General features: G+C 42.2%; 2 protein-coding genes across 3 annotated transcripts in view; one reads left to right on the top strand and one right to left on the bottom strand.

The window, feature by feature from the left end:
• The window catches only part of LOC137866585 (ras-related protein Rab-11B), a 5207-nt gene extending 4912 nt beyond the window's left edge, over positions 1-295 (top strand). Inside the window, exon 5 of the mRNA XM_068702585.1 lies at positions 1-295. This exon is cut by the window's left edge and continues 437 nt beyond it. The gene's annotated coding sequence lies outside the window, so the exon portion shown is untranslated.
• Positions 296-1290: 995 nt separating this feature from the next.
• Positions 1291-5767, bottom strand: LOC137866584 (E3 ubiquitin-protein ligase MARCHF2-like). Of its 2 annotated transcripts, none has more exons than XM_068702583.1 (5): positions 5448-5767; positions 4024-4322; positions 3716-3911; positions 3406-3615; positions 1291-2754 (listed from the first exon to the last, which is right to left on the bottom strand). In XM_068702583.1, exons 2-5 carry the CDS (start codon positions 4206-4208, stop codon positions 2599-2601), a joined length of 747 nt encoding a protein of 248 aa, XP_068558684.1. In that variant the 5' UTR covers positions 4209-4322; positions 5448-5767; the 3' UTR covers positions 1291-2598. The 2 variants fall into 2 exon arrangements, with proteins under 2 accessions (XP_068558684.1, XP_068558685.1); XM_068702584.1 differs by having other exon boundaries at positions 4024-4319.
• Positions 5768-10337: the final 4570 nt, after the last annotated feature.

Raw genomic sequence — 10337 nt, 5'->3', positions numbered from 1 at the left:
ATAGTGTAGCGTAGCGGCTTTGCCTGAGGCCTTGTGAGGCCTAGACACATCCCTCCCTGGTAGACGTTGTTGTTGCACACGTTGGAGGCCTGGGTTTCACGTCTGCCCCGTTTGCCGTACCAGCAGTCCTGTTTTTGGGGCTTTTCCTCCTTCGGTCATCATCTCAAAAGTGGTCGTGATGCTGCTGATGCTTATTTCATTTTCTGTAAAATATATTCTTTTTTGTTTTGATTTTGATAGCTTGTCCGCTCGCATACATTATATTAATGCCATGAAATTAAATTTTACGATATTATGTTTTTGTGCCCTCTTTTTTTTATTCCCTACCGCCTTAAATACACAAAAATGACAAACTGTACCTGAACAGTGACTCTGGGCCACGTTGTAACTGGAACGATTCATCGATCTGAATCTATATATGGATTCAATCATCCAACATCCCTGATGCAAAGAGAAAACATCAACGCCAGAACCTTGAGCTTTTATTTTGTGGGTCATCATTTCCGCCTTATCGTCTCTTATCGTTCGCAGGTCCCTGAATTTAATCTGATCAAAATCACATCGCGACAGAATTTGTGGCATCAAATATTGTAGTTGTCCAAATAATCAAATATAATATCTAACACCTAGCCAACTGATATATATGTTTGAAATATGTTGATGCTACTTTTTCAGGTCAAGATGGAGCTAGTTTGATCTACTTTATACACAAATGTCTCTTTTGGTCTCATCCAACTTGGGAGTTGTGAGATAAAGGAAAAAAAGAACAGTTTAATGCTACATAAGTTTGTATTGTTTGGGACATTGAACCGACTTGTTGCTCTTTTTTTTTGTAAAACATTGAATAATTTAATGTCCTTAGGCCTCAAGTATTTCATTTAAAGAAACCATTCCTTTGTGGAGCTGCTAACAATCCTTAAGTGTGAAAACCAACACTGCTTTTTTTGTGTGCTGCAAGACAAATGGATGAGAACCTGCAAAGTATGTATGTATGTATTAGCAATGTATCCTATTTCATAAACTTATGTTTTATGTAAAATCTTGATCTGAAAAGGAACTAGTGTTGTAAGATGTAGTGTAGTGGACCTTCCCTCTAAAAGGAGAGGAACATCTTTATAAAATAGACAAAAACTGAAGTAAATTACTTTGGTAAATGTCACATTCATGGTATACAATGTGACGGTTAAGGGTCTCCCAGCAGGAACATTAAACGGGACACGACTTAACCGATCATTACAGATATATTCCCCAAAGATGACGTGAGGATCATTAGAACTACCTAAAATCAAGACGCGTCACATTCCACATTGATTTAGTCCAGGAGTCCCTCTTGTTTTATTGCACAATAACCCAACTTTCTGGGGGGGGGGGGATGCAGCAGGAAGACTACAATAAACACAAAATACTTTGTAGAGCGTTACGCTGCACACATCGACATCTCAAAACACATTTTTCTTTTTCTTTTTTTTTTGCACCGTTACCGAGTACCAGCCTGCTCTGGTGTGTCTCTGTATTTATAATGGGCAACAAAAAAAAAAAAAAAAAAAAAGTCTGTAGTCTCACTATTCTGAACACTTGGATCTCGTCTATTTTAAAATTGCATCTCTTGCGTTGTGGGACATGACAAACTACTGTTCCTTGCTAGGCGGAAGCGGGATGAAGTGGAGCGGGGGGGGGCTGTTTGCTACTGCACTTTAATGACGATAGTAGAAACATTATCCAATCAGAACGTAAACACTACCCCATCCCACCCCCCCCACCCCACCTTCAACACCATTTCTGTCGTGCGTTGCTGCTGCGGTCGGCGTTGTCCTACAGTCGTCACGGAACCCTGTGTGACAAGTGCGATAAATATCCGATGGGAATTATTAGGATTTTCAACGTTCATACAGCAATGATAAGCTTTTAGCAGGAAACTTCAAAACGGGTTCAGATTGTAGACAACAACGTTGGTAGGAGGGGGAGGGGGGGGGGGACACACTGGCGCCCTCTACTTGTCAAGAAAGGATATTCACAGATAGACCTTTTCAAATCAAAGTTTTTCCAGGTTATTCTCCTCTGCCGGGCTATTGGCTGCCCATTGTTCAGAAAAACGGCTAAATACATTGTGAAGGGGTACTGGGGGAGTTATAGGTAGTGAATATGTTTCATATTATACTGTAGTAGCATGCTGAATCAGTTATATCCTGCTACATTAGCTCGTGTCCTAGTATTTCAAAAGTTTGTGTCAACGGACATACAGTCGGGCTGGTTAGTCCGTCGTCCGCGTCTTCAGTCGTTCACGTCCCAAAAACCGGCTGTCCAGTGACAACCTCTGTGTTTCCACACCTACTATGACTCCGGAATGAGTTCTTCCCAAAAAAAACAAAAAAAACCCCCACCTTTCTGGTCGGCCAATACTGTCGTAGTTTACATCAAGTGCTTCAATAAAAGAAAAAAAAAGAAAAAACGGGAGGAGGAAGTGCCTCTCCCCTCTCACAATGGTCCTTATGAAGTGCAAAAAAAAAAAAATGATTATCATGATTAATCTTCGTTTTTAGGTAGTGCTTCAGTGGGCGTTATTTTTTAAATATTCCTTTTTTTGCCACCGATCTGCACTCATACGATGGTCTCGTCAGTCATTTTCTTGGTCGACTTGGTCGGCACAGAGCGCTGAGTGGTGTGCGCCCCTTTCATGTCGGGCATCAGCAGGCGCACTTTCTGATTGGTCCGCCTCCACTCCGAGTACAACTGACAGTGATACCGAAATGACACCTGAGATCGAAACGGGGGAAGAAAAGACAAGACGGTCAATAAAAACCTGACAGCAGGACATTTGAGACGGAGTAGTACGTCTGCAGGACGGGACCGATATGCTGACTGAAGCTGTGAGCAAAAAGAGCTAATCTTTCACAAGTTGACATTCGTAATGATTCTTTTGCCGAAGATTGAAGGGTCGGGTTCAAAATGCATCCTATTTTTAAAGTGTGTGATGAACTTACGGTCCAGTTAAGGACAAGTGCAGAGTAGAGACCAGCTTATTCTTACTTGTCTCGCTGCATGTGTGAACCTGCATGAACTATCTGGCCAACTTTCAAACAAATAAGAACTCTGTGCCAAAGATTAGCAAGTTGTAATCACATCTCTCTTTGCTTTGACTTTGCTCAAGTGCTATTTAAGGTCACATTGGACCAGAAAAACAGTCCCATCATTTCTACAACAATCAAGAGCAGAGTATAGATCTGTTGGATGTGTGTGGTTTTCTTTGTATTGTGTCTGCGAGCCACTTCACATTTGTTTTCCAAATATAAGTAGGAAAAATGAACACAGGAGCTTGTGGGTGTAAAGAGAAACATCGCATCTATGCCAGCGCCTCAACATGAGTCGTCAGTGACAGGAGAAAAAGCAGAGTAACGCATTAATCACCAGCGTCCAGAGTATGTAGATGGTGAAGAGGGCGATGGTGAGGGCGATGAGGCCGACGGCCTCCAGTCTGCTCTTCAGCTGCAGGTGGTCCTGGGCTCCCCTCAGACACAGCCAGCCAGAGATGGCCGCCAGGGGCGTGATGAGAAGGAAGCAGGCCATGTCGCACAGCAGCGTGCGCTTCTCGCTGCGAGGGCCCGGGTCCTTCAGCCACTGGGGTAAAAGATTGAGAAGAAGTTAGTGTGGTTCAAGTAAAAAAAATAAATAAAAAGGCCAAAAGGTATATTTATCCTTGCAGTGAAACCCCTCTGACCTGTGTGAGTGGCTGCGGTCGTCGTTCGATGGTGAATTCCGTGTGACAGAGTTCACAGTAGCTGGTGTTGGAGGAGGACAGCCACTTCTCCAAGCAGCTCTTGTGCACTTTGCCCAGCGTACCAGTGCAGCCGCAGGGCGAGAGCAGCGTCTCCCCTCCGGCTCCCTCGTGACAAATCCGACACATGCCCACATCGCTGCGGAGCGGAAAAGAAGAGAAGGCGACAACGTGACGATTCACCACAGTATCGTGAGATTACAGCGTATTACATTAGGGCCCCCCGATTCTGAGTCCCAACGCTCTCTTACCTCTGCAAGCTCACCGCTTTGACAACGGTGGAGAGTGGGCGGCCATCTTTGGCCGTCACCTTGGCAATGTACTGGGCCTGCGCAGTGGAATCGGACTCCTCCGAATCCTTGGAGTTATCAGATTCGCCGTTCCCGGAGTAATCACAAAGGGAGCCAGGGAGGTGGCAGCACCCCGACGAGGACATGGCTCAGCTGAAGGAAGGTGGGCGACGAAGACGATGGCGGAGGCGACTTCAAAAGTTCCGATCTAAAAACCCAAACCTCCTCCTTCTGTCCTCCACCTACAGAGCAAATGCCTGCTGGATGACGAAGAAACAGAGACAGTATGGGTGACTTAAAATGACATCATGAGTAAAACATGATGTCACCCTTGCAAGCGTCTCATAAGAGTCTATATAAGTCTGGGTGATGATGTGAGAGAGAGCCTCAAAAAAGCTTGAATAACTGCTTGCTGAAAACAAACACAGCCTTTAAATCAAAGACATGTTGCAAAAAATATAAAAAAAAATCAAGATTTTGTAGTTTCTAAAAATACTACAAATGTACTTGGTGCGGGGGAAAAGGTACAAAAACATCACTTTTAACTTGAGCGATGGTGATGGAAAAAAAAAATGCATTTTATGTTATAAAATGATTTAATTACTGTGCTTCGGTTCACAACAATGGTGATGTGGCCTCAACGAATCGCATTGGCAAGTAAACACAGGATGTTGCGCATTGCTGTGCGGAGAGAAGAGACCTCTCACAGGTGTTCAGGTGTTCGGATCAGGGAGACACTGTACCGTTACAACCCACCGTCCCTCCACACTGAACATTAGAATAATAATAATAATAATAATAATAATAATAATAATAAGTATGGAAGCATATTCGTGCATTTAAAGCCCCGGACGATCCAGACAAAATGAGTCGAACTTAATGTCAATGCGATGTAATGTTTTTTTTTTTGTTTTTTTTTTAAATCGGGGTGGCTTAACGCTGCCATCGTCGCATTAACGTCACACACAGCAACACAATACAAACCTCGAGCCTTGCGAGGCTGCGTGACCACCGTTCATCGCGCCGTCTAGTTTCATTCGATGATGATTATTATTATTATTATTATTATTAACGGTTAGGATTTCACAGCTAACCCTGTGTGATGTGTCGCGTTGATTGACACAGTGTCGTTACTGTACAGACACCAACACAAGCGGAACACCAATCTCAACACTGTAAACCACGTAAAGCAGTTGAGAAGCTGTCAACTGACAAGCGGACATATATATATATATATATATATATATATATATATATATATATATATATATATATATATATATATATATATATATATATATATATATAGATTACTCTGGTGTATAGAAAAGCTGGTGAACAAAGGTACAAAAATAAAAATGAGATCTTAGCGTAAATGTACTCACCCGACGGCCTCTCTTTTCTCGCTCGGCCTCGGCCCCTGCGATAACCAGACACAAGCTAGCTGCGCTAACTGTACAGCCCGTAGCTACAAATAATGACATTGACGTCTAACCAAAAAAACCGATGACACGAGAGGACACAGAGGACAGCCACGTGCGTTGTAACGTCTCCATGGCGTGTGGCATATCTCCCCTCGGGTGGTTGTGTTCGAACGGGTCTCACACGAAACGGCTGTTTGTGCCAGGATTAACCAAGACGCGGCTAAAAGGAAGCTAACGGGCTAGCATCGGGCAAGCCTACCCCAGCATCCCTCAGCTGTGCGCTGGTCACGTGACACAATGCTGCCTTCAGAGTCCGTGCGGTGATGTTGCGATAACGGTTCACTTCACGCCACACCTGTATATTATCCACATTACATCCATCGTCCAGTGAGAAACACGACTAGTAACACACGCTTGTAATAATTAATAATTACTTTTCATTTTCTATTGCTGAATGTGCTTGTGTAGGAGGTCGGTATATTATGTATGTTATTAATTACGCAAACAGCCGTCACGAGGAGGCTGAATGCAGAGCACGGTTCAAAACTGTACCGACGAGACGCGCGCGTGAGTCGTCCCCGGTTTTTAGGTGGGTTTGTTTTCAACGAGACGACCGTGAATCTGGTCTACCTTTATCCTCCATCCAGATGTGACACAATAACACCGCTGGGTGGCGGCGTTCAGTCCTCCCCGCGTCGCAGAGAGGGACGCTTATTACAGTCGCTCGACATGCAGTAGTTCTTCAATGACAAATCACTGACAGTTCATGTTCATTATGGGTTGTTGCGTCTAATAGGTTTGCTTTTTTTTGGAGGGGGGGGGATCCTTTTGCAACATTTTTGAGGTATTCTTAAGAAAACAATGTGTGTTTTACTTGTACTGTACTTGAGTATTTCCATTTTATGCTATTTTACATTTGCACCCGACAACATTTCAGCATTATGAATGTAGTCTACTCGTTTCTGCAGTACGTGTAGAGTATAGAACAGGTGTAGTTACTAGTTATTTTGCATTTACTATCGTGTTTTAAAATATAATGTCCTCAGTTACATGCTAAACTACCCAACAGTATGTTAGGTAGTTCAAACAGGTGGACCAGCTACTACATACAAATCCTGTTTAGTGCTTAAACATGCGTCAGTGATAATAATCAAATAATATTAAGTAATTATTATAGAATATATATATATAGAATACATTTCTTGCATAATGAATATTTGCTTGCTTATTATTGACCTTCAGGGTGTGTTGCACTTTGGTGAGTTAATGGAATTGGAAATATGTTTTTAATAAGCCAGGTTCTATGACTTAAAAAAAAAAATGTTTTCTCTTTTAAACATAAAATGAAATGTCCACCTGACCTAGATCTTATAGCTAATGCAAAGCTCATGCAGACCTAGCTCCACTTTGATCAGCCCAACTCCATGAACTCGTCACTTTTGCACCAAAATTGAGCACATCGTTACCAGGTATAAAAAAAAAGACAATATCCCAAATTTAATTCTGCATTACTCTGAAACATTCAAAACCAAGATACTCTGAGAGACTTTTAAAATATACCCTTCATGATCTCTGAAACGTCCCTTTACTGTGACCGAAAATAGTAACTATACACGTGTAATTCTTAACTGTTAGTCAAACAATATCTATTTTTACTTTAACCTTTCACCCTGTCTTTACCTTTATGTTCCCTTTGAACCCACGCACTGATAAGAAAGGGTCCACTTGTGGTGAGTGTAATCTGAGTACACAGACACAGACACACACACACACACACACACACACACACACACACACACACACACACACACACACACACACACACACACAGGGAGAGCATGTTTCTCATTAGCTATTCCACCCGTCTGTTTGGTCAAAGTCCAACTGAAATCATGAGACACTACCTCTCCGCATGTGTGGCATATCATGAGACGTGGCCGTGTGTGGACTTTAACATTGACAGAAGCAAAAATGAACTGCAAGTCATTTAAACCGAAAAATGACATTTACATAAAACAGTATCTGAAATATTCAGCAGTAGAATGCAGGTAACGTGTTGTGTGAGTGTGTTGGTTTGCCTTGTGTTCTGGCTACTGGATTAATGATCCATTGCTGCTCCATCGCTTCTCACGAAGACGCGTGTCTTTAGGCCGGTGGACGAGGTTTGAAAGCGTCTGCATGACACAGCAGAGGTTCAACGCGTTTGTCTCAATAGAGTAGCTCCCGTTGTTTAAATTCATTGACAGTGAGTCATGATTCCTGCGTGCTGCTGAAGGAATTTGTATCATGAGGATGACCTGACTCAGCTTCTTCATCTGCATAAAGCGCATTACTCCTTTAGTTTATGTTTTACTGTGTGTGTCTTTCTCAAAAAAAACCCCTGCATTTCTGATCCGTCTTTGTCACATGTGCACGGTTGCTGCCAACTGTAAATTCAAATATCTGCAGAACAATTAGACACATTTAGGGTCCAAATAGACTATTCATTTATAGTAAATTCAAGTTGTGTCACATTTAAGTACGCACACACGCACAATAGTAACACACCTTGCTATATTCTTAAATAGTTCATCGGCAGTAGCACAGAGAGAAATGGAGAGATCGTGAGACAGCCGTTAGCTGTGGATGTAGACAGACAGATTGTGTAATTTATTCACCACGTTTGGCTTTCAATAACAGCATAATTCAATCGCTGCAGTTCCATCTCGTGATCCTTTAGACTGTCAGCAGTAGTTCTCACAGGCTCGTCTATGGCGAGAACTAGCTAGGCCTCTCTCGCTCTACGAGTTAATAGTCTACGATCAACCGTCTCGCGGCTCAACGCCTGTCATTAGTGTGTTCTGGACATGTTTGCGTCACCTTCTGCAGCATTAACAGGGTCACTTCATTTTAATGTGATCTGTAAATAACCTCAAATTGCTGTCCATCGATTAGGGGCCGCTCAGGCACAGGTCAACACTGCATTGGGATTTCATAGAAAAAGCATCCAGGACCATTTTGAATGTCATTTTGTGTTTATTCACCTATCAGATGATGGTTTAGACTTTAACCTGATTGTTCTACGGACAGTATTGATTTAAAGATATGAATGGTCCCACAGCAAAAAGACAAAAAAACCCCCCACAAAACAATGAAGCTGCTTTAATCATAATTATTGATATTCATTATATTCAAAGGTACCGACAGGATTGATTCACCTTTTTTTTTTCTTCTTCTTATCCAGAACATGTAATAAAACATCCAAGAACATAAAGTGAAAAGGCCTCGCAACAAAACCCCCTGATGATCTGAGGGACAACTCTCAAAAAGAACACCAAGCATATTTCATCCTCTTTGTTGTTCTTTCCAAGGAAATACGAGGTTGAAGAGAAGTGAAGATCAGAAGACACAAAAAGATGATATACAGTATATTAATTTTATCATCGTTTTGGTGTTGCGTAACATCCGTCTCTCCTGCTCCATGCTGGTCATGAGACCTTCATAACCGCTGTAATGCAGAACTTGACATTATTGGTTTTGACTCTACAAATGCGAGGAGTGAAACCACGCACATGACTGGTCAACTTGCCGTACAGTGCTCCCAATTACGAAACGGTGTGTACTCATTCAGCTCCATTATTGAATCAACCAGCTGACTATTCTGAGTGCAGTCAGCTGATTGGGTGGCAGCTCTCAGGAACCCCCCCCCCCCCCCCCCCCCCCCACACACACACACACACACTTTTTGGTGAAGCCCTTCTCATTGGGGAAAGAGAATGAAACTGCATGTCCCCTGCCATGATAAGTGATTCAGTCAGATCATGACTTAGCGCTGATGTAGATCTGCAGCTGCCATTCGCTGCAGCCAATATTAAAATGCTAAGAACATACTAAGAACATGTTCTTGTTTAAAATACTTTGAATAAGTAAATGGTCTTAGTTAAAGGCCTGGTTCAAAGCAATAACAATGTCCAGATGTCCTCAATCATTTCTAATAGACAGTGGGCCGTTTTAATCTCTGACGGTTCCACTTCAAGTATTAATTATTACACTTAAAAATGTGGCCTTTAATTCCAGGTGTTTGAGCTTTGTCAAAGGGACAAGGTGAGAGTTTATTAGAGTTCATAGTTCATTTTTATCACACTTGGATTTGAGACAAGGATTGAGGTTAAAGAGTTGACTAGCTTTAACAGATTTAAGGATGGGAAGTTGAGCAAAGCCTCGGCTTTGTCTCTGCTCAGATCCATATTGGGCGATAAGGATAAAGTCTTGTCAAGGTATACGCAATTGTGTTGCAATATCATTAAATACTGTGATATTGTATATTGAGGAATTTAAAAAATAACCAGATAAGTCAGGGAATTGACTGAATTTACTCATTACGTTGATGCAAAACTCTTGTAAATCTATATCTATATAGCCGTTACACAGCAGGGTAATGACAACGCTACGCAAGATTACCCACAATTACTTAATATACATGGTAAGGATAGCTATTGTTTTAATACATTTTACTGTTGCTTGCTTGATCAACCTTTTCCCATGTTGTTGTTTTTAAATGTTGGTTGTGAGATTGTTTGATTTTAATATAAAATATTTTGCCTAACAAAATAAATCGTGACCTCAGTGAGACAAACACGGTGCTTGTTAGAACCACAGCTTTGTCTCACCTAAACACGGTTCTCCTCAGCCTTTCTAAGAGAACAGGTTCCCGACATAACGGGGCCTTTAATTAATTCAATGCCTGAGCATGTGAACAGTGCGTGGTCAGGGCGGAGGCGACGTGACGTCACGCGCCGAGCTGACCAATAGCGGCGTTTGTTTCCCAGCCTATGATTGTACAGTAAATACTATGAGCTCGGCCCCCTTCCC

This window comes from Cebidichthys violaceus, unplaced genomic scaffold, assembly GCF_023349555.1.
Source record: "Cebidichthys violaceus isolate CVI_PGR_0920_01 unplaced genomic scaffold, fCebVio1.0.p SCAF_87, whole genome shotgun sequence".
In the NCBI taxonomy this organism is placed as follows: Eukaryota; Metazoa; Chordata; class Actinopteri; order Perciformes; family Stichaeidae; genus Cebidichthys; species Cebidichthys violaceus.
This window is presented reverse-complemented; position numbering and strand designations above follow the sequence as displayed.